The 27,922-nt window shown below is 50.9% G+C and overlaps 11 protein-coding genes across 11 annotated transcripts, besides 2 other annotated features; 9 read left to right on the top strand and 2 right to left on the bottom strand.

The window, feature by feature from the left end:
* Window positions 1–699: 699 nt before the first annotated feature.
* Window positions 700–973, top strand: EKO05_0010361 (uncharacterized protein; the record flags this gene model as incomplete). Its single annotated transcript, XM_038943107.1, has 2 exons — window positions 700–829; window positions 879–973. 2 exons carry the CDS (start codon window positions 700–702, stop codon window positions 971–973), a joined length of 225 nt encoding a protein of 74 aa, XP_038794313.1.
* A 73-nt stretch (window positions 974–1,046) lies between these two features.
* On the bottom strand, window positions 1,047–2,893 carry EKO05_0010360 (uncharacterized protein; the record flags this gene model as incomplete). The annotated part of the gene is made up of 2 exons (XM_038943016.2): window positions 1,047–2,231; window positions 2,282–2,893. The coding sequence occupies 2 exons, from the start codon at window positions 2,891–2,893 to the stop codon at window positions 1,047–1,049; spliced, it is 1,797 nt and encodes a 598-aa protein (XP_038794314.2).
* Window positions 2,894–4,184: 1,291 nt separating this feature from the next.
* Window positions 4,185–5,421, top strand: EKO05_0010359 (uncharacterized protein; the record flags this gene model as incomplete). The annotated part of the gene is made up of 2 exons (XM_038943062.2): window positions 4,185–4,230; window positions 4,280–5,421. 2 exons carry the CDS (start codon window positions 4,185–4,187, stop codon window positions 5,419–5,421), a joined length of 1,188 nt encoding a protein of 395 aa, XP_038794315.2.
* A 627-nt stretch (window positions 5,422–6,048) lies between these two features.
* EKO05_0010358 (uncharacterized protein) lies at window positions 6,049–6,756 on the top strand (the record flags this gene model as incomplete). The annotated part of the gene is made up of 1 exon (XM_059637736.1): window positions 6,049–6,756. The coding sequence occupies one exon, from the start codon at window positions 6,049–6,051 to the stop codon at window positions 6,754–6,756; it is 708 nt and encodes a 235-aa protein (XP_059493719.1).
* A 3,147-nt stretch (window positions 6,757–9,903) lies between these two features.
* Window positions 9,904–10,858, bottom strand: EKO05_0010357 (uncharacterized protein; the record flags this gene model as incomplete). Its single annotated transcript, XM_059637735.1, has 2 exons — window positions 9,904–10,570; window positions 10,620–10,858. The coding sequence occupies 2 exons, from the start codon at window positions 10,856–10,858 to the stop codon at window positions 9,904–9,906; spliced, it is 906 nt and encodes a 301-aa protein (XP_059493718.1).
* A 1,217-nt stretch (window positions 10,859–12,075) lies between these two features.
* Window positions 12,076–12,984, top strand: EKO05_0010356 (uncharacterized protein; the record flags this gene model as incomplete). Its single annotated transcript, XM_038947109.1, has 1 exon — window positions 12,076–12,984. The coding sequence occupies one exon, from the start codon at window positions 12,076–12,078 to the stop codon at window positions 12,982–12,984; it is 909 nt and encodes a 302-aa protein (XP_038794317.1).
* Window positions 12,985–13,603: 619 nt separating this feature from the next.
* EKO05_0010355 (uncharacterized protein) lies at window positions 13,604–15,070 on the top strand (the record flags this gene model as incomplete). Its single annotated transcript, XM_038947110.1, has 1 exon — window positions 13,604–15,070. One exon carries the CDS (start codon window positions 13,604–13,606, stop codon window positions 15,068–15,070), a length of 1,467 nt encoding a protein of 488 aa, XP_038794318.1.
* Window positions 15,071–17,097: 2,027 nt separating this feature from the next.
* On the top strand, window positions 17,098–17,796 carry EKO05_0010354 (uncharacterized protein; the record flags this gene model as incomplete). The annotated part of the gene is made up of 1 exon (XM_038947111.1): window positions 17,098–17,796. The coding sequence occupies one exon, from the start codon at window positions 17,098–17,100 to the stop codon at window positions 17,794–17,796; it is 699 nt and encodes a 232-aa protein (XP_038794319.1).
* A 2,357-nt stretch (window positions 17,797–20,153) lies between these two features.
* EKO05_0010353 (centractin- actin- protein of the dynactin complex) lies at window positions 20,154–21,471 on the top strand (the record flags this gene model as incomplete). The annotated part of the gene is made up of 4 exons (XM_038943144.1): window positions 20,154–20,459; window positions 20,537–20,989; window positions 21,040–21,354; window positions 21,409–21,471. 4 exons carry the CDS (start codon window positions 20,154–20,156, stop codon window positions 21,469–21,471), a joined length of 1,137 nt encoding a protein of 378 aa, XP_038794321.1.
* A 1,584-nt stretch (window positions 21,472–23,055) lies between these two features.
* EKO05_0010352 (uncharacterized protein) lies at window positions 23,056–23,517 on the top strand (the record flags this gene model as incomplete). Its single annotated transcript, XM_038947113.1, has 1 exon — window positions 23,056–23,517. One exon carries the CDS (start codon window positions 23,056–23,058, stop codon window positions 23,515–23,517), a length of 462 nt encoding a protein of 153 aa, XP_038794322.1.
* Window positions 23,518–24,378: 861 nt separating this feature from the next.
* Window positions 24,379–24,413: a tandem repeat.
* A 1,519-nt stretch (window positions 24,414–25,932) lies between these two features.
* Window positions 25,933–25,981: a tandem repeat.
* A 57-nt stretch (window positions 25,982–26,038) lies between these two features.
* Window positions 26,039–26,539, top strand: EKO05_0010351 (uncharacterized protein; the record flags this gene model as incomplete). The annotated part of the gene is made up of 2 exons (XM_038943085.1): window positions 26,039–26,317; window positions 26,375–26,539. 2 exons carry the CDS (start codon window positions 26,039–26,041, stop codon window positions 26,537–26,539), a joined length of 444 nt encoding a protein of 147 aa, XP_038794323.1.
* Window positions 26,540–27,922: the final 1,383 nt, after the last annotated feature.

Below are 27,922 nucleotides of genomic sequence, written 5' to 3'. Positions count from 1 at the left end.
ACAAACAGGATCTTGCGGTCTCAACTCGACTTTCCCAGTCATTCGGCGTCCAGTGTGTCCACTAACGCTGACGTCATCAGAAGCTGCTTGTCTCCAGTCGAATCAGTACATCAACACGAATGAAGGCTGAACTTGGAGAGCAAGAAGCTCTCAAGCAACTGTGAGCAACTCGCGTAAACAATTGCCTCGGTAACATAACGACTGACTGAGGGAAGGTCGTTAAGGAAGCGAAAGAGCTTTGCGGAGTGGCTACTACCGCTGTATCAACACGAGGGAAGCTTCGAAGGAGAGACCGCAAAGAACCAGGCATTGACGACATCCTCTACGAGAAGCAGAGGATCGGAAAATAGACACATCGACATGTGTACATATTGCCTTAGCCGAACCTTGAGCTGCTCTCGTTTGAATCCTGCCAACTTAACCAATGCCAAGCATCCAGGCAACGCCATTCAGCTAGTGAGCACTCTCATTGGATCAGCGACGGGAACTCATAATGGCATACAGGACTTAACATCTCCCGTAAATACGATGTCGTAATGTAGCAAGTACGCCAAAGATGACACTTGCTTAAGGTCGGGGTACAAGAGTGTGGTTTTTACCTGCAGCCGACACTCAGTCAGTTACCACAACCGCCCTAACGACGCGTCAAATATTCCACAAAATACTCAGATCCAATCAACCACGGACGTAACACCTATCATGGCTGATCAGAGGTCCCACCAAGACATCACCGCCCTTGGTCTTTCTGAAGCCGACCAGAACATCAATAACACCACTGAAGATATCAGCCACAAGGCGTCTGGCCACAAGGCCAACCTCAGCAACCCTAGTCAATGCTATCATGAAATTTCTTGGAACCAAGCACTGACGAGACTAAGATACTAGCGAGGAGAGTAAGGAGAAGTCAAGGCAAGCATTGAAGGAACTCGGGGGTGAAGACGCGTTCTACGAAAAGCAAGGCAAGGGCGCGTAAGGCTTGCTTGCATCTTTGTTACAGTCCAAATCAAGCTTTCAATACGAAACGACTTCAGAACGTGCTTGTGCTTCTACGCAACACTCCCTCTACCCAGAACCCTCTCAACCACCCTACCCACGCCCTCCACGTCCTCGAACACACTCCAATGACCTACACCCTGCAATATCTCCAAATCAGCTCTCACTTTAAGCTTACTCGTCATGTCTTTGCACGCATCCACAGGCGCAACACCGTCCTCGCTTCCCGTAACAATCAAAACTTGGGCTTGCACTTGCTCCCATCGCGGGACCTCAGCACCCGCCAGCGCCGCACAAGCCTTCGCATATCCTTCCTGGTCCTGCCCAGCCAGACTCAGCCTCACAGCCGCCACCGCAATCTGGCTGCGCGCCTGCGTCCTCGAACTCGTTCCACTCTGGCTGATTCTATCAGCAATACCCAGCATACCTTCTCTCCTCACAAGATCCGCCCTCAAACGCAGCGCCTCGACGCCTTCTGATGGAAACGGGAGCGCCGGAGGTCCTAAGAGGATCAGTTGCTTTACCTTCTCCGGGTACTTTATCGCAAACTCAAGGGCAACGAGACAACCCATGCTGTGCGCTACTATTGTCGCTCCCTCTTCTTCGTTGATGTTTGCGTGGGAGAACACACCACGCAGATCGGTGGCAAGCGATTCGATGCTGATTACGCTGAGGGGATGAGTTGGTGAAGCACCGTGGCCTTCGAGATCGAACAAGTGGCACGCGTGTGTGTAGGTCAGACCGAGGGAGTGAATGAGTGGGTGGAAGGAGGCGTGGGTACCGCCTAGGCCGTGGACAAAAACTATCTGACTTCCTGATTCCGGACCATAGGAAGTGTAGTACAGCGGCTTTTTGTTGACAGTCGTCAGTTGGAATGTAGGCAAGTGGGCATTATTGTACGCCAAACTCGACTTTGGGGTCTTGGTAGCTGCAACATTCGCTGCATTCGGGTCCGCAATACGGTTCGTAAGCGTTCCGAGACCAGACACCGAGATGGCAACCGTATCGCCAGGATGCAGGTAGACGGGGGGCTTGAGGCCAAGGCCTACGCCTGCGGGTGTGCCTGTTGCGAGTACGTCACCTGGCATCAAAGTTTGGCCTTCCGACATCGTTTTGATAAGGTATGGAATTGAGAAAATCAGATCCTCCGTCGTAGCGTCCTGTCTAAGGTCGCCGTTGACATGGGTTTGTACGCGGAGTACTTTGTCTAGTTGGGATGCTGGGACTGCGATCGGACCCTGGACGTCTGTCAATACTCGAAAAAGCTGCAGGGCAAGAGATGGCGTACCATAGGGCAAAAAGTATCGGGGCTCTTCCCGATATAGAACTGCTTATGATCTCTCTGTCTCTCACGCGCTGTCATGTCATTGATGATGGTGTAACCCCAGACGTGGCTCATCGCATCCTTTTCGGCTATCTTGAATCCAGACTTCCCGATGATGACACCAATTTCACCTTCATAGTCTACAGTAGACGTGAACTCCGGGTGCGGATATATCTCCTCACCATCTGCGATGATCGACGTGTAGCGCTTAGTGAAGATGACGGGGTGGGAAGGGACGTCCACTTTGTCCGAGCTATCGAAGCCCGAGGAATTGAACTCCTTGGCGTGGTCGAAGTAGTTTTTGCCCACACAAAGAACATCTCGAGCGGCCAAGGGAGGCAATTTTCGGACTTTTGACGAGTCTATAGATGAACCAGAGCTGGTGATGTTGAACTCGCCGGCTTCGATGACTTGGTAAAGGTTGGAGATTGGAGTGCCAGATTTGAAATCTAGGGGTTGGATAGACTTTTCGGATAAGTTGTAGTGGCCGATTCTTTCTTGTCGAGTTTGGAGATCATAATAGGCGATATAGTTTGTAAGCGTTGCTGGTGCTTCTGTGGAGTCTTTCGATGACATCCTTGCTGCCATTCGGCTTTGTTGGTAGATCTTCAAATCAGTCTTTCCTCCTGAGGATGATTGCAAGGATTGAACGACTGGATTGCTAACAATGTGATTCTGAAGCTCATGTCACGATGCAAGTGGAGATGGCGGGGAACGTGGTAGCGAATATTACGTCAGCTTTCAATGCCGTTCTTTTGTCGGCAACATCGTTACTTTCGTCTACTCTACGCTCCACGCGTTCTTCATGCTGATGTCTTTTATATGCGTCTAGACTCAACACATATTTTGAGGCCCCTTGGCTGCTATACTAAGCAATGCCGGTAAACTGCTCGAAGCCTGGGTTGGCACGTATTTTCTCCCTCGAACCGCGATCTCATCGACTTTCAAATTACTCTTGAGGAACTCGAACGAGAATGACTTCACGTGTTTACGAGCTTAGCCACGTGCATATCCCGGCTAAAGGCCCGAAAGCGTAGAGAGAACGGCCGAGGGTAATGAGGTGTTTGTAACCAGTAGGCGGAGATTGCAAGTTTTGGAACTTCTTCCCCGCTCCACCACTTCTCATCGGCCCATTGACAACCAAAGCATTATCCCCAAAGAAACCAGATGTAGAGCTGCGGATCATCCAGGCCTCATCAATGCGATACGTACAATGTCAAATAGTGAAGTCATATGTCCACGCGCACAGAGCCCAAACACGTACGCAAAGCCGAGTGCCACGCCGCCGTTCTGGATCCGCGAAACCTGTCACCAACTGTATCCATCCCTAGAACAATCGAGAGAGACCAATTACTTCGCAGTTTCTGCTTATCTTACTTTGAGGAGCGCCGAGGTCTCCGCTTTCGAAACGTTTGCTGGCCTGGCTGCGTTGCCTAATTGGCGCCGCAAACGGGAATTTCGACGTGATACAAAGCGAGTAATCTCTCGAGTTCCATGCGAGAAGCGGTACCAGAACCGTTAAAAGAAGTCAGTGCTGTTCAGTTTGGATGAGGGATAGTTGGGTTGCTTTTCGACAATGGTCACTCCCGTAGTGTACCAAGGGTAGTTGGTAAAGTACCCAACCTTGTAATTCAACACTCCGCGTCTGGACATGGCCGACAGGCACAGCCCCATCATGGATGGGATTGAGCATGGGCAATGCCCTATTGTTGCGCCGAGTGTAAGCCCGTCTTCAGGTTATATAGCTTGCTCATGCACCAACAATTGTATGCCATAAGGAAAGACCAATTCTTCCCGATCAGCACATATACCTGCGCCTACACCTAGCTTCGTCTGCCTAGAGCCCCACAGCGAATACATTATCAGCATGCGTTTACACCTTACAACAGCATTGCTCGGTAGCCTGAGCCTTGGTATGTTTTATAAACAAGACAACTACGCTTAAAACTAAAGAACCCATAGGTGCTCTTGCGCAGACGCAAATAGCCCAGACCTGTACAGACGACATCTGTTACAAGCTGAACATTCCAACAGTGACGGCCCAAAGTGGTGATGGTAACATCTTCCTGTCGCTCAGCGGGCCAACAACATATAGCTGGATTGCTCTGGGTATCGGATCAAGCATGACAAACTCAGACATGTTCATCATGTACACTGATGGCAATGGGAATGTCACGTTGTCCCCACGCCATTCAGAAAGACAAGAACAACCTCAATATGACGGAGACCTTGATGTTGAGCTGCTCAGCGGATCTGGTGTCGAGAATGGTACCATGACTGCAAACTTTCGGTGTGGCAACTGTGCGCGAAGTGGAAGCGTAAACTTTGGCGCACAGAGCGGCCAGTGGATTCATGCACGACGAGCAGGAAACCCAATGGACACTACTGATGTTCAGGCTCAAATTGTGCCGCACGACGATTACGGTGCCTTCACTTGGGCATTCTCCAATGCAGTTGGTGGTGTGAGCACAAACCCTTTTGCAGCTTCGGACACAGTTGTTTCCGTTTCAACGCCTGGAAGTAGCTCTCGTGCTACACGCAGAAACATCATCCTCACCCATGGTATCCTCGCCTCGCTCGCCTTTCTTGTCTTTTTCCCTGTCGGAGCGATCATTATGCGCCTGGGCAGATTTGACAACGTCCTCAAGGTCCACATTGCTATCCAGATTTTCTCCTGGCTCATTTACATCACCGCTTTCGCTCTTGGTCTCTACTACGGTGTCACTGGCGACTACATGACTGAAGCACATCCCATCATCGGCATTGTGTTGGTCGCATTGATGGTCTTCCAGCCACTGGGCGGTTGGCTTCATCACCGACAGTTCTTGCGTACAGGACAGCGTAGTGTTGTCTCTCACGGTCACATTTGGACAGGACGCATTGCGATCGTTCTAGGCATGATTAATGGCGGACTTGGGTTGGAGCTGGGGGGAGTTGAGACACGATACGTCGTTGCATATAGTGTAGTCGCCGGAGTTATGGGAGTTGCTTACCTTGCTTCGATCGTGTACGGGGAAATGGAAAGGGGACGTCGACCAAGTATTGCTGGTAGTGGACAGGAGAAGATCAACGGGTCTCCCGAACACTCTTCTGGCGGTGCGTAAGGGTGTCGTTTCTGGTGTGGTAGCATATTAGTCTCCACAACTTGGTGAGAAGGTTGAACAAATCTTGATCGTTCCGTAGCAATATGACTAGTGTGTATTCCGTAATCATATTCCGTGTCTGTTTTCGTGTCGTTGAGTACAACCAGACTTGCAGCAAAAAGCGGCGTTGAACTAATTGCATGGCTGAGGTTTTGATAACAGTTGATAACAGATACATCGCGTTGTATCGATCAGCAAGTTCTGCGTATAGAACTCTGCTATCTGAGCTGCCATTTACCTTGCATTTGGGGACTAAATAATCTCTACGAAGACAGACACGATGTATAACCACATGTGTGCGATGAATTGATCCAACGAGATTGGTGCGTCTGGCGAAATCGCTGCTAAGTACTGATTGGCCGTCAGAGTATTGGCTATGCGCGATTTTGCGACTCCGCCACCACCTCGGGCCAACCGGCTCCAGTAGCTCTTCCCTCACATGTTTGACAAGAGAGGCTGAGCACATTTTCTCTATGACTGCCTCAGCCTTCTTCGCACTTGCGCTCGCAAGCTTCCAACGCACAACATACAACCCACCCTAGAATCCTATCTTACCGCTGCTTTCATCACAGAGACTGGTGTGACATCATGATCTTCGGTGGTCTGGAGATAGTAGCCGGCGGTTACTTCGCCCATAAATACTACAAGAACAAGAACGAAAAGAGAAGGCTAGAAGAGGAGGCTCAAACACGGCGAAACAACACGTTTCCAAGTAACAGACCATCCAGCTATCCACTTCAGCCACAGTTCCCACCACAAGAGCATGTTGCTCCACCGCAGAAGTACGCTTGTCATGCTCCAATGGCTCTTCGACCACGATGCCAGGCCCAGCCTCGGCCTCAGCTGAGGCCGAAACCAAGCCATGCTCAGTCATTCACCATACCGCGTCGACCTGTGCCGCAGCGCAAACCAGAGATCATTGTGCAGCCGAGCCTCCAGCGTGCTGATTCTATGGCAACGCTTTCGCGCATGCCTATCGCCAATGGATATCGACCTTCGAATCTTGTGGAACCGAGTTCACCGCCTCGATGCAATGCGACCGATCTGTCGCCTATACAGCAGTCGCCGTATGGCAACTCTACCTTCTCCGCTTCGTCCCCTGCGTTTGGCGCAACGCCAACGTCACCTCCGATTAGCTATGCCATGGCAACAGAAGCTGGAGAGGGAGGGATGTATACAGTCGATGACAACTGGGAGACGTATGAGCATGGAGTACACCGATATTCGGCTTATGCACCGACGGAAGCATCGACACAGTTGGGCGAGCGTAGCCCGCCTCCTCCATACGTACCTTGACCTACTAGGACACTGTGCGAGGTATGTCATAGTTTGGACGCAGGCGTTCGAGAATTGGATTTCTTCAAGTACTTGCTAGGATGTCGGTACAACGTTGTAATGGTGTAATTAAGATTCGTAGTGCAAGCATTAACTGTACTAGTTATCAGCAAGAACTTCATTAAGTCAGAATTGTGGTATGAGGAGTTTGCTTTAAATTTGAATCATGCTGCGAAACGGAAGACATAATCTTCTCTACACGTATGTCTTTTGTTCTATGACAACGCCTACTAGCTCGGCGTGAGAGTTAGAAAGTAGAGCGCTTCCAAATCTGCAAGCACGTAGAGCTGTCCACTTTTGTGGGCCCATCAAGGTTTAGCCAATCCTCGCTCAACAAGGACTATGTGACGGTATGTTTCACAAGCGATGCACCTCTCGAGGACCACCCCTGACCCTGAACAAGTATCACATGCAACTTGTGGGTCACTGATTTGGCATCAGCCTTTGCTATCCTAGCAACACTACTGTCAAGTTTCAACGTACGGGTTTCCTCCACAGCCAGTACATGTACTGATCTTGAGTGCGCGCGGATGGTAAAGGTAGCATGGAGGTGGTGTTTTACTTGACAAAGTTGATATCGAAGTACTGTGATAACAGAACGACATGTCGACGTTGATAAAAATTATATCGAATGGATAAGATACTGATAGCGAGTAGCCTTGCTCAGGTAGTGATATGAAGGGCAGGTTGTGATATGAGTGTCGACTACAAGACAAGGTCCCCATATACGCAGTTTTACTGTATACTGCGGACTTTCGCATGCACTAGTTGGGCATTCGAGGTCGTAACCCAATGTTGTGTGTCTGCATGGTATGACCTAAACGGAGCTCAGCTCACTTGAACAGGATACAAAGCACCAATGCTTCTCGAGGAGACCAGGAGGTTATCGGCATCTCGACCAGAAACTTTGGGAAAAGAGACCCGTTGTTGTTACCGTGACGTCCTGGAGCAAAACAATCACACAAGCTGGCCCGATAGAGTGGCACTCAGGCCCAACGCACTGCAGATTTTCATCCATGGCGAGAGAAGCAGAGCTTTCTTGAAAGACTGGTAGCGCACATTGTGGGAGCGGCCTTCTAGGGATGGAGGTGCAGATCGGCCCAACGTGAATGAGGTGCACACGATGATCCACAACAGAGCAACTTGACATCGGTCCCCTGCATAACAGGCAAAGCCAGCAACGCGTGGCAACCGTTAGTGGATCATATGATCTCCGATCGTAATGCCAGAGTCAGATTTTTCACACTTTTGTAATCCCCTGCATGAGAAACGTCCCCCTCTGACGGCATATATGACATACTCTTTAGCAGGTGATTCGTCGGCACTGAAACCCAAACAATCAACGACTTTTTTGTTGCTGTTTCCCGCAGCGAATCACTCACGGGCTCAAATACCGAAAGTTGGATTTGTGTCCAGCAGTATGCTAAACTGCCTTCCATGGACCAGGCACTTGTATCGATAGGCCCAGCGGGGAACTCCAATCACTTCCCCGGATAATTCGATAGGTGGAAGTTAGTTCGACATCCGTTGTGAATTGATCCAACTGTAGGGTGCCGTCGTAGGCGCGCTGATTGTTGCACTGTTGACGCCGTACTACAATCGGACATTGCAGGCGCGCAAATGAGGATTCAGTTTGTGTGCACAAAGCGCACCGCAGAGGTCTGACAGCTTAGAAAGAGATACTTTCATTCCGGTATCACCAGTACAGGAGCTTGTGACCTGCTCCTGATGTTTGCAGAAGCGGTCTCGTATAATGTCAATCGAAGTATAGCATAAATAACAACAATATCGATCGGCGTTAGTGGCACAATTCACGAATGATGTCACAGTGTCAAGACTGCCTGTCGTGAGCAAAATGTAAGCGGGTGACTTGAGAGCTGATCAGGTGCACAGGTGCTCCAAGCAGTGCCGGAGCTGGAAGGAAAACCTGAGCTTTGCCGGCGTAGTCGACCAATGGCTTGATTAGTGGTCGTGCATTGCATAGCCTGCAGAAAGAACAAGAGCTAGCCCCCTGCACGAAAATGCTACTGTTACTGGTGTGACACGATGTGGGCTCCACCACCATTTGTCAAAACACTGCTGGAGGTCTCTAGGCATTATCTCTGCAAAGGATATCGTTTTGTTTAGACCCGTACGCGACACAACCTCAACCAGTACCCCAAAGATCGAAATCACATAGCAACAGAAAGGTTGTGCTTACCTAAACCATGAAGTCGCCTGGAAATCTAATGGTTCTAGCAAAGAACAGTGCTGTTGCATCAAGCGATAGACACGGGCGTCCATCAAGGAGCATTGCCTATGGTTAGGGCGAGAAGATGCGTGCCGTCAAAAAAAAACAGCCCTGTGCAGCAGGTCCGGGCGCAAAAATATGTCTTATCATGACCTAACCAGGGGTCGCTGAGGCATTGTTAGGAATTGAACTTTGGGCACCGTGGGCGGTGGAGTTACTTACAACCTGGAATCTCTTGATTATTGAACGAGTCGTAGTCAAGCGCCTTGCCATTGGGCCATTAGGCCAGAAGTTAATCTGCTTGTTCGAGCATCCACAGAAATAATAATATATAGTGATGATATCAAATTTCCATCTTTCAACAATGTCTTGGGTCCGCAGTGTCACTCACTTTACAGGTATGAAGTTTCTGCAAATAAGTGTTGGGAAGCGCACGAAGTGGGGGGTACATGCGTATCGATCCGCAAACCAACCATACGCCACCCCATTGATGGTGCAGGATGCCACGTGCCGTCGGAATATGGAAAACAATCTTCGCTCGACATGAGAAGACTGAAACATCAGATTTTAGACGCACTTTTGACATCTCGGAGCCATCTGTAGGCCATTACTCGTGTGTGACCAGACTGCAGCCAGATAAATTAACTCACCCTGAGTGCTTCCTGTTGTTTCGCCGCCGCCAATTAGTAGCAGAAGTGATGAGCATTGATAGACAACCTGCTCACTTTTTACCAAAACAAAACTGTTCCAAAAAAAAATCTCAGGTGTTCATTGCTGAGGAACTTCACATTTAAAGCATAGTTGTGTGACAGGGCCATTATCCATTGTGTCCGATGAAGACGTGCTCTATGTTACATTGCAACTCCGCATGAAGACGTTTAGGTCTTTGAGCTTGGCTGGACGAGGGTGTTGCCGCCATCAGGGTATAGAATCTGCTCGTTGTAGAAGACACCACCTGGACCGGCCAGCATAAGGACCGAGGCGGCCATGTCAGAATCCTTGCCGGGCCTGCCGGCAGGGTTGGACATGCCACCCTCAATGACACTCTTGTTGTCATCATCAGAAGAGCCGGTGGTCATCTCTGACGGGAACACGCCAGGAGCGATGACGTTAACGCGAACCTTGGTCTTAACAAAGGTTGTCGCGAGCATCTTCGACAGATGCGTTGCTGAGGCCTTGGAGCTGGCGTATGCAAATTGTCCTGACGATGAACCCTTCATGGCACCCGAGATGGAGGTAACATTGATGACCGAGGAAGTGTAGCCAGGGGTCTTCTCTCCGCCCTTTGCGAGAAGAGGTAAGAAGGTCATCGACATGTAGAAAATACTGCCAACATTGGTCTTGAAGGTATCAGCCCAGGACTCAGGAGGCGACTTCAAGAAGTGATCGGACACCGATTGAGCGTCTTCCCACTTTGGCTCTCCAGCACTGGAGAATTTGGTGTTGTCGTCGCGTGCAATACCAGCGTTGTTCACCAACAACTGGATTCCCTGGGGCTCCTTCTCGCTAATCTCCTTGTACAGGCGCTTAACGTCCTCTGGGTCGCTGCACAAGGTTAGCACGTTTTTGTCGACTCCGAAATCAGATCACATGCCTAACATCTCCTACAAGGGGAATGATTTCGCCGTTCGAATGGTTGTGTAACTCTTCGGTCTTCTTCAAGACCTCTTCACGCCGGCTGGTGATGTAGACCTTGGCGCCATTGGCGACCAGCGCCTGAGTTATCATGAGCCCGATACCAGTACCGCCTCCCGTAACAATGGCTGTGATGTGCGACACATCGAACAGCTTTGTGTTCTTAAGCTCATCTGTGTTTGCCTTACCGGGAGCCATATTGCTTGTGAATTTATAAGTATTTCTGGGTCGAAATTGTGATCGTAATACGCTTGAAGCTCTAGGAAGTGTTCGTGAGAAAAGGCGAAGCATAATCTTCGTTCTGTGTGCTCTGTGTTGTACGTCTTATATGGGGTGAGCTGATGGTGTTGTTGACGTAGCAAGGGACAGCATTATCATGACGTCCTCACGACGCATCGGTAAAGGCGGAGCCATGATATCGTTACGGGACGACGGGAGATGGACAAATCTTAACCTTACTTCTACTGTGAGCGCAATTTTACTCATAAAGACTATCGCAATGGTCAAAAGCCGTAGCCATTCTATGTACTCAGCCCTCAATGCGAATCAAACTCTGATTTCGAACCCTTGAGGAAATCGAGAAACGATGTAAAGGACTTGGAGTACATTCATCCCTACGGATCCAAAAAGCGTCTACTCGGTGCACCTTGTCAATAAGCCCAAATCTGGTGAACAATCGCCAAAACATAGTCACGGTTGCTGTGCGACGCAGTTGCTGGTTTACCACTTTTACAATCTTGCCACCATTCAGTATTGCCAAGCATGTTGCGGCTCAAAGCATAATTGGCTCCAACAACTCCAGTGGATATCGGCTGTAATTTCTAAAAGATGGGTTGTAGAATGAGGATAGACACAAGTGGCAACGGTGTGATGACGAGCGCCAAGTTTGGCAACGCCGAACTTCTTCCGAGTGTTCGCAATCCCTTCGAGGTTGTCGTTTCTAGCTCTCCAACTTTACCCAGCCCGTCCTTTCTGTACTGCGTGTTACCAATCAAATATCACAACGAGACGCAAACCATAGAGACAGCCGTTACGCAATCTCCATCTTTGTCATATGGTCGTTGCTGGCAAATCAAGCGGTATTACCAACGACGGATATAACGATCGATGGCATCATCGCCGCGTTCCCCCGCAATGCGTCGTCCCTGATGGATGAGTGGCTGACTCGGTTGGATGACCAAGATAGCCTTCTTCAGCATTTCTAATCGTCTTTTCATACTCACGTATTTAACGTCACTGAATCGATCCTTAATTGACCGCCCACCAACAAGATCCTACGCTCACAACTCAGCACGTTGGTCACATAGCTATTGACTGCTTTGCTACCATTACCAGAATCACTTGTACACATTCACCCTCCCTTACGTGGAGCGAACCAAAAACCAGCGCTATTATAACACAAGACTGCAGTCGTAATGACGACCGCCGCATCGCGACCGACGCCTGCACACCAGCTCTCTAAAACATCGACACCAACGTTGTCAGCCTCGAAGGCGGAAGATGTCAACTTCCAAGGACTGCGCATTCCTCGTGGTCCCGTAACCGCTTCCCTCTCGTTCTACAAAGCCCCTAAGGACGGGTCGCCACCACACAACTATGTTGAACCTCTCCCGGGTGTTCCACAGCGAAACTGGGGTGATGGCTGGGAGAGCGTCAGTCTAGACGACTTGCGTGGTCAGGAGCAGAAGTTTGATCTCGACCATAATGCATTCGACACTTATCAGAACGTTCAGAGCGCAGAGACCGAGTTCAAGGACGATGCGCAGATACGCAACGTATACTATCCAGAGGTTGAAAAGCTTCTGCTAGACAACGTTCCGGGCGCACAAAGAGTCATTCTTTTCGACCACACTATCCGCAGACCTACCGGTAACCGAAATCCTGTTCAGCGCGTACACGTTGATCAAACACCAATGTCTGCCGCTGAGAGAGTAAAGCTCCATGCTCCCGAGGACGCGGAGCAACTGCTGCAAGGCCGATACCGCATTATCAATATTTGGCGTCCACTCAATGGACCTGTCATGGGCTTTTCGTTAGCTGTTGCCGATAGCCAAACTGTACAAGACGAGGACCTTGTGCCAATCGAGCATCGTTACCCCGACCGCAATGGGCAAACGGCGTCCGTGCGATACAACCCAGGTCAAAAATGGTACTACTGGTCTGGCATGAAGAATGAGGATCGGCTGCTGCTCAAGTGCTTTGATAGCGACGAGAGCGTAGGCCAGTATGGAAGGGTACCACACACTGCATTTCTGGACCCAAGAACTCCCGAGGGAGCAGTTGGGCGCGAGAGCATCGAGGTTCGAGCTCTGGTTTTTGGTTAGAGCTTACTGCGAACAGTATGAATGTATGATTTATGAACCACAATGTGTAGCATGTCATCCCTTTGCTTGCGACCTGCACGTCTTCGTCTGGAGGAGCGAAAGTGAAACGCATTGTCGCCAGTCTTTGCAGATTTGACTTTGATCAAGTACATGTCAGTCAGCAAGCAGTTCTTCGCGACTCATGCGACAGATGTCAAATGGCCGCAGGGACATACTATGTGCCGTACGAGGGCGAACACAAGCAAGATCGTCATCAGCGTCTAGCCGAGCACGTTTCACAGCCTTGGCGACTCCTTCTCCCACGCTCCATCACCAGCAACCCTTGGCACGAATCTTTGAAGGAAGGCTTCGCTCATATCATTCGTGTTAGCTCGCAGATAACCAGCTCGGACCTGCTGCTATCGTAGGCTTTGTGCGCAGGCCAAGGCGTGGCGGTCTTGGAGGGCCGTCCAAATCAGGAAGGAGGTCACCCATAGTGACCAGAAACTAGTCGGTCGCACTTCTGTACAGAACGACTACGGGATGCACGGAAAACCCCTCATAAAGTATAAATGCTGTGTGCGAACCTTTATTCTGTGTACTTGCAGACTGTACCTTTCATCGGCCGGCACAAGTTATCATGAAGGTCTTCGCGCTCCTCGGCCTGCTGCCTACAGCTGCTCTTGCACACGACCTCTTGAGTGTTGCTTTCTTTGCGAAAGAGAAGACGCATTTGCTGGAATTCGTCTCAGATAACAACCACATCGACTATGGCTGCCGTCCGGTAGTTATGCCCACCAACGGTGAGCACAAGCTTCATGCTATGCTCACTGAAGAGCAAGTGCATCACTACAAGAGACGTCTTGATGCAGGCGCCATTCGTGTCGAGACGCTTGATCACCTCAACAAGCGACAAACAGCAACGGCACCCATTGGGAGAGGCGATCGTTTCAAAGGAGGCAAGGTTGCCCCTCGCGGTTTGGGCAGCCAGAAACCCGATGTGTACGGCTCATACCAGAGCGCCGGTATCCTGAATGCAGACGAGATCTATACCGCGTTGAAGGGTCTGGAAAAAGAGTATGGGTTGGAGTTGTTCACCGCACCGTACAAGACATTTGAGGGCAACACAGTCATGGGCGGCGTAGCCAACAAAGCCGAGAAGATCAAGAAGGATAAACAGTACATCTACTTCACCTCTGGAATTCACGCTCGTGAGAGAGGTGGTCCAGATAACCTGATTTATTTCATTTCAGACCTCCTGTATGCCAACAAGCACCGCAAAGGTCTGACCTACGGCAACAAGACCTACACCAACTCTGATGTCAAGAAAGCCCTCGGCGCAGGAATCGTTTTCATTCCTTTGACCAACCCAGACGGCGTTCGCCACGACCAAGCAAACAGCAACCTCTGGCGCAAGAATCGTAACCCAGTCTCCGCCTTGCCCGGCGTCAACGCCAGCGTTGGTGTAGATCTGAACCGCAACTTCGACTTCTTGTGGAACTTCACCAAGACCTTCGACCCCTCAGTCTCTCCAGCATCTAAAGACCCTTCGTCTCAGGCTTTCTACGGCACAGCTCCGTTCTCGGAGCCAGAGACACGCAACATGAAGTGGGTGTATGACATCTTCCCCGAGATCCGGTGGTTCATCGATGTACACTCTGCTGCAGGCACGCTGCTTTACTCATGGGGTGACGACATCAATCAGTCCGAGGACCCCAAGCAGAGCCAGTTCAACCCGGCTTACGATGGAAAGCGTGGTGTTGTCAACGATACGCTTTATCGTGAGTACATCGAGGAGGAAGACTGGTACAACATCGAGCGACAAGCTAACCGCACGACGGCGGCTATGGCATCTGTTGGCGGAAGACCGTACGTGCCGCAACAAGCCGTAGGCCTTTACCCGACTTCAGGTGCCTCTGATGACTGGGCATCTAGTCGTTGGTATGGAAACAAGAAGCTCAACAAAGTATATGGATACACTTTGGAGTTTGGATACCCTACAAACTTCTACCCCACAGCAGAGGAGTATGTGCAAAACATCATTGACACAAATGCTGGTTTTATGGAATTCATCCTTACTGCTGATGAGATTGGTCTGAAAGATTGAGTGGAGTAACGGTGTACAAGGCTGGCGATATGATGAGACATGACAGAATTTAGTGGTAATAAACGTAGTTTAAGCGTACTGAGTGAAATGTAGTTGAGCATAATTGGACGCCTCGATACATCCTGGACACCACAGAGCATGATTCCCATGATTATGCGTTAGACTCTTTTTAAATCAATGGCTGCTGAGGTCGCTGGGGGCGGCAGCGTATTGTTTAAACCGTCAGGCCTGGGAATTGTTATCTCCTCGGCTCTTGCAAGATGTTTGTTTCGTATCTCTGGGTTGGTCTCATTTGCTTCCTCTGCTTTTTGGGAGACATGATTATTTTCCTTCTCCATCGCCTATCACCGTATCATCGTCCCAGTCTTCGCCCTGCTTATCTGTGCTCCCATTCATTTCCGTCAGCCATCTCTTATCGTGCTCTACGCCCAATTCTGCACCAAAGCCTCTCTATGTCAGTTTCAAGTTCTTCGTCCGCTCCTCTGCAGCACACAAAGAATTATGCCATGCTTTATGCTCACGGTTAGCACCTCTCACAGTTCGGGTCGCCAGACCCTTCTCGACGTATCCAACGATGTCAAAGACTCTGTGGGGGCCTTCTAGGCTGATACCCTGTTTTAAGACTCCGATCCCGTTGTTACAGACAAGTTGCGACAAAATAGTATCATCTGCAGGGCAGCTAAAAACGAACCACTCCACCCTCCCCGGCTCTTGCTTGGTTCGTAGTGCAAGTGTAGAACCAGGACCATGGAGAACACTGTGGATATACGCAACCTCCATGCATCCGGGTGGTATCTCGGCACCTTCCACTATATCCAAGCTGTGAAGAGGATCAAAGCTTGTCAGTTTGTCGAGACATCCTTTTTGGCTCTGTAACGCGATGTGGATGAGATGAAGAGACAAAAGATGCGTGCGCAAGTGGTAAATTGAGATAGCACGTTGGTGGGAGCGGCACTGAAAAACTTGGAGGCCAGCGATGAACTTGTGGGAGTGACCGTGGCCGTGAGGATTGACGGCTAGTGTTGGCGATTGTGGCAATAAAACCTAACAGTCGATTGAATAGTGGCCGAGCCAAGAGATACCGGCTAGAAAGCAGTATTGTTACAGGGGCCATGGGTAAAGGACATCACACCAGTGACGCTAGGCGAGGAGTCAAAGTGAAAGTGCGCCTTCACCATGAAGGAGCAACGGTGCCCAGGCATCCATGCGGATTTTTGACAGCAGGTCGCTCCTGCAACGGCGACTATAACGTGGTGTCTTCTTCATCACTTTCACTGCGAGACGTAGTTCCGAAAACCGAGACCTGGATTGTATCATGGCAAACATGATGCCAGAGTTCCGTTGCTTGCGCTGCTCAAGCATATTCAATCTACGTTTCTGTCCGGTGAACGATCGCTCCTTTCGCTCGCTTTCGAATGTAAGGAAAGGCTTCAAGAAAGCTAGTAGGATGTCAGCACTACAATCGGACCTTCAATGGTCAGTGCAGCAATCTAATGCTGGGTTCGACTGGAAGCAGAGGCGCTGTTTCGTTGTGTTGGTAAACTCCTGCTGTCCAACCGCATTGAACGAGGTGATTTAGTACTAGGCTAGGTGGTCGACATTCGTGCGATGACGCGCAAAGGTCACTAGCGCGGTGATTTATCATGTAGCAACGGTTAAATTATTGTTCTCAGTCGAAAACTTACGATGCCAACGCTGTTACCTAAAGACCGTCAGAGGTATTCGTTTCCTCAGCAGATGATGGTATACCTCCGCACGTTACGGTAGCTTACCGCTAGGATGGATGGCACTGCCGCAAGTAGCAGCAAGCTGAGCTAGGTCAGCGACTTGCATCACGAAAAGCAATCGTCTTTTACGTTCGAACGCTTATCGTTTAACCCTTTCAGCTACACTGATCATAACGACGCAAGCTGTTCATTACACACAATTTTACTCGATCCTTAGTGAATTCTGCTGACTTCAACGCCAATTCACTTAATTTGTGGTCGAAAGACCTGTTTCCATTCACCAGAGTTGCCTACACCACCATGAGCACAAAGCACAATCTTCACATCGCCGCTCCAATACCGCCGCACCTCCACCCCTCAGAGGTCATCGCTGCCCTGCATGACCATAACACAGCGTTGACCCTCCAAGCCCTCACGACCAGCCACGAAAAGCTGCCGAACACTGCACCAGAGATGTTGAAAGATAACTACTGGTATCCGACAGACATCAATCAAGTACACACCTACAGCGTCACTGAATGCGTTACAGTCTTACCTGGCTTTGGGCAATGGGGCAAAAAGAACTTCACCTTTCCCAGCTGCTTTCAGAATATACCTACAGGCATCAAGACGCGTGCAGACGCATCTGGTGTGACAGTACGCGCAGACTATCGCGTGATAAAGGGTGGCGCAGACTGTGAGGTCGAGGGTGAAGGCCAAGGTATTGGAGACGCAGAGTGGATTCTGGTCGAAGATGCTGAAGTCAGCTGCTCGTGGTGGCTGATGCCGTTCATCAAGGGCAAAATGGAGCAAGCGCATCGTGATATATGTCGTAAAGTCATTGAGAAAGTGGAGATGCAAAGAATACAGGATGATCTTGCGAAGACTGTAGGGAGAGGGAAAGAGCCTTCGCAAGGGCTTGCACCCAGCGCAAACATCAGGCCTGTTGAGGCAGATGCAAACGAGTCTCAGAGAGTAGAACTGCCCGCGCCAGGTTCCGAGAAAATATTCTACAGCTAAGAATCCAACCATGTAGACTTTATGAGTCTCAGTCAGATGCTGCCTGTGACCCACGTTGCCGGGACTGCTAGGCACGAGCATGAGATTCCGAGTCTTTGAGAGGCAATCAAATCAGTCTTAAGAATTGTCATCGCGCGATAACATTAAACTGGTCCAGCTTGTTTCAGTTGCGTCAAAACGTTGGCTAGAGTAAAGACCAAGACTCGCAGCCCAGTTCGCCATTCACCATTCAGAGGCAGTTCTGCGTTGTGGACTTATTTGCTCATTCTCAATGAGTGTTCTGGGCTCGGTTTTCGTCCCCATTGCAGCGTGGTAGTGAATCTTCGACCTCGCAATATCAGTACAGTCCGACCCACCTACAAGCATTACATCCCATGTTGGTGTGCAGTTCAACTTTGTTTTAGTTACAGTCTTTTGGGATGTTCTGAGAGATCTGTTACACCCGGCTATCTGTAGCCGTTTCGAAGTGCCGATTGTATAGGATTGCTAGAGGAGAGGGCGGCTTTGTCAATCACGATAGAACGTAAGGATTCTTGCAAACAAGCAAGTCACGCATCGAGATGAGGACCTGGCTGCAAGGGTAGACTTTCGCACATCCATGACGATTCGATGCTTCACAGCAATGAACTCAGGCTTGAGGATCCTCTCCCTTTCGGGTAACTAGTATTAACAACAATGCACTGGCTTAGCCACTACACCTCCTCTCCAAGCTTGTTCGGTGTCTGTCTTTGCACATGAACTATGTAGCCTTCCACAGTCGCACAGGAAACATACTGCAAAACCTTATCCTGCAGCCTGTTATAGTCGAACGGAACACCAGCCTCTAGCAGAGCTCTTTCATTGATGATTACTAAATCAATAATCCCCTGGCTTTCACCGTCAACTGCACTATGTGAATACATACCCAGTGAGCATACTACCAAAGATCTCTACATCCTTGAGTATATATATTCCCTCGGCTCTTCTTCAAATAATACCGTCCACTATCCTTTCACAACTCCACCCTTGCAGAAGCACCTCATAAAGGCAACACCATGTCGCGCCCCTCCCGTCGCGAAACCTATGACGATGGCCAGTACGAGTATGATGACCGCTACGACGCTGGTGAGTTCGAAACCTACGGCCAATCCACATCTCACAGTCGTGGCCCGTCTTCTGGCGAGTACTATTACAGTCAAGCTCACTATGACAAGGCTCCATATATCACCTCTTCTCCAGCAGCTCGCCGTACCCCTTGTGATACCCATGGCTACGCTCGCGAAGGTTCGTATGCAGGCGAAGAGTCCCTGCATCGTCGTCTAGGTCGGCAACCATATGGACACACCGATCGTTCAACATACAACAAGACTGATCCGCGAACGCGTGTAGGCCGGTACAGCCGTTCTGAGCATGGACATGGCCGACGCTCGGGCTTGTTCCAGCAAATCTCTACAGATGACTGTGAAGTCAGCCGTGAAGCCCGTGACGAGGGCCTTCACCGTCGACGTGAGCAGCTGCGGCAGCATCGTCGCGAAACCTGGACTTCTACCCTAACTGCTGACGACTACGCAGACGGCAACCCTTATGTTCGCTCAGGCCGCTCCGGACGCCGCAGTGCTGTCACTTCTGAGAACGACCCATACCTTGCGGACGTGCAAGCTGCGCACGACGATCGCCCTTCTTCAGTGCGAGGGTTAAGGCAAGGTTATCATCCGGCTTACGAGTACCGCTAGAAGTGCTGAGACGTAGCCGTGGAATTTTCTCTGGGTTTCACACATCTCGTGAGGCTTTCAGACTTTAGAGGGCTCGCACATTAGGACCCTTTGAGACTTATCTAGCCATGAGTCGAACGACGAGCAAGTATGAGTATAAGCATTGTAGTGTCTTGGAGTGAATACTAGAGAGTACAGTAGGTCATGCGTCAGCTACTAGATAAGGCACACGAACGGTAATTGTTCTTGTAGCCTTCATGCTTGATGCGCATCGAAGGACATCGAAGGATAAGGACGTGTGGTAGTTGCCTATGGGCGCCTATACATGTGGAACGATGCAACCTGATAATCGAATGCCTCATAGCATGCTCGCCTCATAATCTGGTACAGATAGCGAAGCATTGTCAAATGGTCCGGTAGACGGAAGTAGTGTTAGGAGATTGATGGAGCGCAGTCTCGATACTCAATACACGTGACGGCGCACTAGCGCGTAGATCCCTGTCAACAATACGCGGACCATGTTGTGGAAGTCGCGACTCGAGAAGCTACGACACCGAATGCATTCACGAGAATAACGCCTGCCTCCGCCGCCATTGCCTTCACACGCCCACCCGCCGCGCTCTCACCACTGTCTTTTACATCGGCCTTTCCATACAGACCCTCACGATGGGCTCACGACTTCACAATGCGCCCATTGTTATCGACAACGGTAGCGGCACAATAAGAGCTGGTTTCGCAGGCGAGGATGTACCGAAATGCTTTTTCCCATCGTACGTGGGGCGGCCAAAGCATGTGCGAACAATGGCAGGAGCATTGGAGGGCGAGCTGTTCATTGGGCCGCAAGCGCAACAATATAGGGGCCTTTTCAAGATCAACTATCCTTTAGAGCATGGCATTGTCACAGATTGGGATGATATGGAGCGGATATGGCAGTACGTCTACAACGAGGGGCTTAAGACGGTCAGCGAAGATGTGAGTGAGCTGTTCTCGAAAGCATTTCAAGAGGCACATGGCGGGGTATCACAGGCTGACTCTCGGATGCTCCGCAGCACCCAGTGCTCCTCACAGAACCGCCTCTAAACCCTCGAGAGAATCGCGACGTGGCAGCCCAGATCCTCTTCGAAACATTCAACGTCCCCGCACTGTACAGCTCTGTACAAGCCGTCCTTTCGCTCTACGCTTCGGGGAAAACAACAGGACTTGTCCTGGACTCTGGAGATGGCGTGTCCCACGCAGTGCCGGTTTTCCAAGGATTCGCGATACCCAACAGCATCCGGCGGATAGATGTAGCAGGGAGAGATGTGACTGAGCACCTACAGCAGCTGCTACGGAAAGGTGGCAACATTTTTCACACAAGCGCAGAGAAGGAGACGGTCAAAGCGATCAAGGAGACAACAGGCTACGTAGCCCTCGATCCGATAAAGGAAGAGAAGGAGTGGTCCGGGAACAGGTCAGACGGCAAGAGTGTCGATTACACGCTGCCAGACGGACATAAGCTGAAGGTGAGCTGAGAATGCAGTACCACGGTGGATTGCAGGCTGACCGATTCTAGGTCGGTGCAGAACGCTTCCGCGCCCCGGAGATCCTCTTCAATCCCGAGATCATCGGTCTAGAGTACCCTGGTGTACACCAGATTGTCGTCGAGGCCATTCACAGGACAGACATGGACCTGCGGAAGGCGCTATATGGCAACATTGTGCTCTCAGGTGGCTCTACGCTGACAAAGGGATTCGGTAACAGGTTACTCCATGAGGTGCAAAGACTGGCTGTCAAGGACATGAGGATCAAGATCCTCGCGCCGCCCGAGCGCATTTACACCACATGGACTGGCGGCAGCATTCTCGCCGGCCTGAGTACCTTCAAAAAGGTTGGTTCCCGGTTTCCAAGCAAGGGGTACGACTTAGACTGACACGTGTTGCAGATGTGGGTTGAAAAGGACGAGTGGCAGGAGAACCCAGACATCATCCACGCCAAATTCGCCTAGACGCTGCGTTGTGGCCTCGGTCGCAGAGAAATCGCCGTTCTGCGCGTCTGCTCTTCCCCACAGCGTCTACCCGCCTCCGCAAATGGCTCAACCACGGTTCAAGGAGGCTGCGTGACGCTTGTGCTCTGGAGTGTTAGTCATGGAAATCGGGACTGCAGAACCGACGTGCAAGGCACATGACCGGACCCTGCACACCTGGCATCGTGCGGATCAACGCGTCAGCCGGTTCGAGACGGGAGTGCTACCGTAGTGTGTTTCCCCGCATTTGCTCCCAGCGAGTTTCCATTTCGGGCGTGTTTCTGTTACTTAACCCTGACATGGGGCATTGCATGGATTTGAGGGGGTTTGTAAACAAGTGATGCATCATACAAGGCGTTTGTGTGAGCGCATAAGGATACCCAATATGATTTTGAGATGGAGTCAATACAACGATACTGCATGGCCAAGCTCGCATTGGCAGGTGCTGAGAATTCAATGACACAGAGCATGCAACGCGTATTGCTGGTCGGCCAGATCGCAAACGCCAAGTATCGTGTACTGTCGTCAGCTAATGGTGTGACTTGTTTAGCCATGTGCGACTGCAATTGCACAAAATTGCGCAATGACAGCGTGCAGCGTCGACGATCTGGCCGAGACGCCTCCTTGACAGTCCACAGGGAGAAATGAGCACACCGCTGAGTCGCTGAGGCGCTGAGGCGCCGAGGGCGAGAGTGCGTGTTGTGCTTGTCTCGTAACCGGTACCTGAGCGCAGACTACGCCTCATCTCGTCTGGACTGCCGGGACTCACGATGTTCAGCGTCATGTGCAGCGCTTTATCCGGGGATAGCTGGGGTGGAGTGGGAAGAAAATTAAGTGCGCATTACGGCAGCAGCGGCACACCTGTCGTCAGGGGGACTGGATGCTGAAAACATTGTGATTCACGATCTTGAGCTTTCCAATTTGCAGCGCAAGCCTCCACCGGACACCCACGATGGGAAGGAAAAAAATCTGCCGCCTCCACATTTTGCGACGGGCGCTGCTTCACATCACGCACGGCTACCAAGTCATGGCATGGCGTCTCCGTCCGGTTCCTGGTCTATAAAAATTCTGCAGCAATGTTGCAAGTTTTCCATTACCCCCTTGAAATCTTCTCATTGGCTGAATGGGTGTCAGGTGCGCTTCAAACAAGGCGCGCCCGAGCTATTACGCTATCGAATGCTGAGGACCGATGGCGACCGTGCTGCTTTGTTTGCGTGTGCGTGGCCCGCATGATCGCGAGACTGCCGTTAACTGCAAAGTGCTGGTTCATTTCCAAGCATGACGGTGCTCGTGCAAGGTAATGGCGTTTGGATTCGTGGGTCAAAAAAATTCGACAGCCCCTTGCGTGAGCACCTGAGCTGTCATCTTTGCTGCACTCATATAAGAGAGTCACCCCAATGCCTGAACTGTCGCTCATACGACGATCCATCAAACCACTACACATCCGCCTTACCTTAGACTCAAGAAAGAAAGAAAGCACTCTATAGTCGCCACTCAATTTCTCCATCACGACACATCAATACAACTTCACCGACACCAACAAACAGTCCGTCAGCAACCATCAAAATGGTCAACTTCCACATCACCGAGCCTCACCCTTCCGCCAAATCCTACCTTTACTCTGGTCGCGGCGGCGCCGGCAATGTCACTCGTGTCAAAGCCTCTGAGATCACCGATGGCCGCACCGCCACAGGACCAGCTTCTTGTGTCAAGCTCACACCTCCCCCTACTACTGGCTACTTTACCTCCGGCCGTGGTGGCGCTGGCAACATGCGCACACACAAGGAGCGCGCCATGTTCAGCTTCGACGAAGAGCTTGAGCAGCAGGAGCGTCTCCGATCCCAGCAGGCTCCCGTTTACCACATTGGTCGTGGCGGTGCTGGAAACCTCATCGATGAGATGAAGCCCAAGAGCCAGCGCCAGAACTCTGCGAGCTCGAACAGCTCTGTTGAAAGCGAGAAGGATGGCGTTCGCAGGAGTCTGGAGAGGTGGAGCAGCCGTTTGTCGAGGAAGGTCTCCAACTACTAGACGCCTGCCACCTGCTCTACTCCTCTTCTCCAATCCTATTTTTGGCGTGTCTACCCATCACGGTTGAGGGCTGGTCCTGACTCCCTCCACATACTCACGACACGACCATCTTCATTTTCGACTTCAACAAGCATTCAGCACGGCGTTTCGGGATTCATTGTAATCAACAATCAACAATCACAAAAGTTCATCATCATTTACACAACCAACGAGGAGTGCAGGCACCTACCTCGGGTCTCAAAAGTTTTGATACCCGGATAAGCCTCTCATCACTCGGAAGAGGGCGGCAGTCAGAGGACTGTTTTTGTTTGTACATCACCACCAGCGGCGAAGGATATACCCCAGTGCCGGCGAGGGCTAAGGACATAGTTCATCGCCCAGAGGGTCGAAAGACCGCATCAATGAAAATATTCAAACACTTCAAAGCATCTTGTCCCATTCTCTATGAACCGCATTGCATCACGATTACTACCATGATCATCAATTCGTCCTGACGTACTCTTGTAGCTAGAACCTAACCCGTGAACACCCCTAAACGAAACCAACATCTCACATACTTCCATCCCGCACCAAAGTAAGGTTCCCCGACGGACTTGGCACACCTCGTTTCCCCGGATTTCCATTGACCGGATTTGCAACGCTTGGCCTGACGATCTGGCTCGCAGCCGAACTAGCGCCCTCGGCGGCCTCCGAGCGAGCGCCTGTGAGCCGCGAGTCGGGGGCGAAGATGGTTTTCTGGAATGCACGGTTGCTGCAGGTGAAGATCTTTGTGTTCGAGAGCGAGGCTGCAGCTCTTGGGTACAAGCCACAAATGTGCACGTGGGTATGGTCTGTGGGTGGGGGGTTTTTTTTTGATTTCCTAAAAAAAGAAACAAAAAAAAATACTAAAAAAAAAACTGGGGTTAGAGACGTGTAGCAGCCGTACCGTACCGGTGTGCAGGAGTGTGAGTTAGTGTGCAGCTGAGCTGGAAAAAAATTCTCTTGTAAACCCCAGAACATGACTTGCGCTTGGAGTCAGCTTTCACTTGATGGTTCAGGGGTTAAGAGCGATGTCCAGTCCCAAAGCGGTGCGTCGCTCCCACAATTGCACATCTCACATAATCTCAGAGGATCGTATTGACGGCTGCGATCTCGCGTCTACACTTTTTCCTTTTGTTCAGGGTTTGTTCATCCTTGTAACCGATCATATTGACGGATGCCATCAAGTCAAGGTGGAGTCGCTTTGTCCCTCTTCGTGCTCTTTCATGCGCTCTCTGAGTGTGATTCTACAACCATTGTCTCTCAGCCTCGTAACAGGCCGACTCTGCTTGTTTCAATCATCTGCTCTCGCAAGCAGTGTTTCGGTCTTGGAACTCTATTGTCGAGAAGGGTTTGTCAAATACTCCTGGCTTTCAGGCACTTGCACAGGTATATGGCCCCTGGATGCAATCAATCACTGATCAACAACGATATCGTTGAGTATTCCGTTGGTACGTCATGTCTCTTATACGCGTCATAGGTATCAAAGTTCAAAAGTCTACTTTGACGTCCTCATAGCTGCTGCAGTCTAAGATGCCCAGTGCAAAGAGGGGGGAAGGAGCGGAACTGGTGGTAAGGCTGATGGATATGACAATGTGGTAAGTTCAACAACCACTCGACGGCTGCCGTCAATTCCGCCTAAGTGATCAAGAAAATACCGTAATACCATTTAGCAAAACACCAATCTTTTAAGACCAGCACAAGGCACATCGAGTTTCTGTAGGATCTGTAGCGGCATGTGCCTAGCATACTATTATCCGAGAGCTTCCTGATGATTGAAATTGACTTAACATTGGTGCCACTGCGATCGCATGTACTCTTCTAGGTCTAAGCGAAGAGAGATATACAGCCATATTTGACGGTAACGAGGAAGATGTGATTGAGAAACTGGAGCGCATGATGCACCGGCACCTGGTCAGTGTCATGCAAAACCGCGAATTTTTCATATCAACCCAGAACATCTAAATGCAGGCCAAGCCATCCTTTTTGAGGGAAGGAGTAACATCAGATGCAGCCATGTATGTGTTGGCGATTACACTGGTCGAAGATCGGGCGACCCTGCTTCGACGAATCTATCGGAACCACACTTTGACCCTACGACCACATTACGACATGACAAGAATAGGTCACTCTTCATGCGACCTTGACAGCAGGGGGGGTGTTGCACCTATTGCAACCCTCAACTAGCTATCGTAGTCTTAGGCTTCAAAATGCACGAAGCCGTCTCCACGGTTGCGCAGTCCAACGCTGCACAACATGTCATGACAAACGGGCGTCGACAACGCGCACAGCCGCGACACTCCTCGCACAGCCATGGGACGGAGTTGCTTTCACCTTTGATTGCTCCGGGGCGCGCACGTACTCTTCACTTGACCGTTCTTCGCCTTGACAGTACTGCACCACCACCAACACCACCACCATAACAGCAACAACCACACCTCCAACAACGTCCATAAGTCCGCCGAGCCTACAATCCAAGCAATCTCTTTCCCGCAAATTCACAATGGGCTGGACGTCACGCTACGGCAACCAGCAAGCCAACCAAGCCGCCCCCGTCTCCAACCTCAACCGCATCATCGCCGTACTCGGCGGGCTCGTCCTCGCCACGCTGTTCCTCGGCTGCGTAGCCTTCTTCCCGCTCACGGTTCTCTTCGCGCCGAAGCCGCAGCTGAGCGAGTACAGGCCCGCAGGCGTGTTCTGCGCGACGTGCAAGGCGCTGTGGGAGCACAACCGCGACCTGTTCAATCGCGCGGATATCATGTGCTATGGTCCGCCTACCTATGTAAGTAGGGGCGTGGATGGATGAGAAGAGAGAGCGCGTGGAGCTAACCTGGTGCAGGACAGGCCGACCAGGAAGAATGAAGAGGTTATGTTTGGTGAGATGAAGAGGTGCTGGGTGCTGCAGGAAGGACATGATGAGTGGCTGCGTCCGCTTGGAGGAGCGGATGGTGAGACGAGGAAGAATCTGGAGAGGGAGGTGCGGGCGATTGTGCTTAGAGGGTGACAGTGGCGGTGAGGGCTGGTGCGAAGAGGTCGTTCAGATGATAAGTGGTAGGTGCATTGTACTCCGTCTTCGATGGCAACATTGCAAACCCAAAGGTCAAAACTAGCCAACCTCCTCAGATGTCCGACAGTTCTCAGTCACAACAAAATAAACGCTTCGTCCTCCTCCACACCCTTGCTCCCCGCCTGGCATTCTTTACTTCCTCCCGCCGAAGACTCTCCTCCTCCTCAGAACACGCAAGCTCCGTCACAGTAACGAGCGTCCCATCACTCAGCACATCCACAGCACCACGCCACAATGCCTCAACGCGCTCAACCTCGCGCTCCTCTTTTCTCCGCACAGCCTCAGCCCCACTAGCTGCGTCGCCGACACTACCCATCCACCTCCGTATCCTCGTGACAGCGTTTTCAGGCACGGTGTTCACGAGCCAGAGAGGAAGCTGTGCGCGTCTGGCACAGCTGCAGACCTCGCGCTTGGATGGGCGTTTGATTTCGTAGTCGTGGCGAGGCAGGAGGGGCGCGGTGGAGCAGGTACCCATGGACGAGCACCTGGAGGGTGTTTGGGGCGTCGAGGTGGGCGGATCGATGTCTATACATCTAGTGAAGAGAGTGTGGTGATCGGTGTTGGATCTGGTTCCGATTTTCTCCCTGTGCATTTTCCTTGTGGTTTTCGGGGGTTCGATGGGCCTGTTGTTTCTGGATGAGGCGCTGCTGCTGAAGAAGTCGACAGTACCGCCTTGATGGAGGATGTGCAAGTCGAGATCGATGTATTCTCCTCTGTATTCTTTGCTGGTGTTGTACTCGCGTGACGAAAGGGTTTGTGGATCGTTGTGTCTGCGCGTGGAACGGCCCCTGTTGTCGGCGAGGGAACGCATGCGCGTTGGAAGAGGGGTCTGTGGAGGCATCTTGACGCGTGTGAGAGTAAGATGTGCGCTGGTGGGTCTGAGTACATCAAGGGAAGGAGGACTCGTGTAGCTGCAAAGCAAGAAGATTTTGTTCGAAATGGGTACGAGAGATGTGAATTACAATAGCCGCTGTGGGTCGTTACGTTCGACATCAACCAAGGTTGCTCCAGCATGTACATTCTCTGGCTTTTCACATTTTAAATGGCTGTGCGGCGCCCAAGAGGCGCGAGCCAAATCTCGAGACGTCAAACGACCCAACAAATTCCACAGAACATCTACATATCTGCGCGGATGCGCTAAAGGGGTGTGTCCTGGCGTCGAGGTATCGCAGCGTGGTACATTCAGAATCGGTACCATCGAATCATCGAAGAGCAGATGTGCGCCTGTACCAAAACTCTGCGACCAGCGCAAATTTCGATGACTTGTTCTACACAAAGGTTTCTTTTTAAAACCCAGGAGCCCGCTCCTTGTATAATGTT

The sequence above is a fragment of the Ascochyta rabiei genome, chromosome 19, assembly GCF_004011695.2.
Source record: "Ascochyta rabiei chromosome 19, complete sequence".
Lineage (NCBI taxonomy): Eukaryota > Fungi > Ascomycota > Dothideomycetes > Pleosporales > Didymellaceae > Ascochyta > Ascochyta rabiei.
This window is presented reverse-complemented; position numbering and strand designations above follow the sequence as displayed.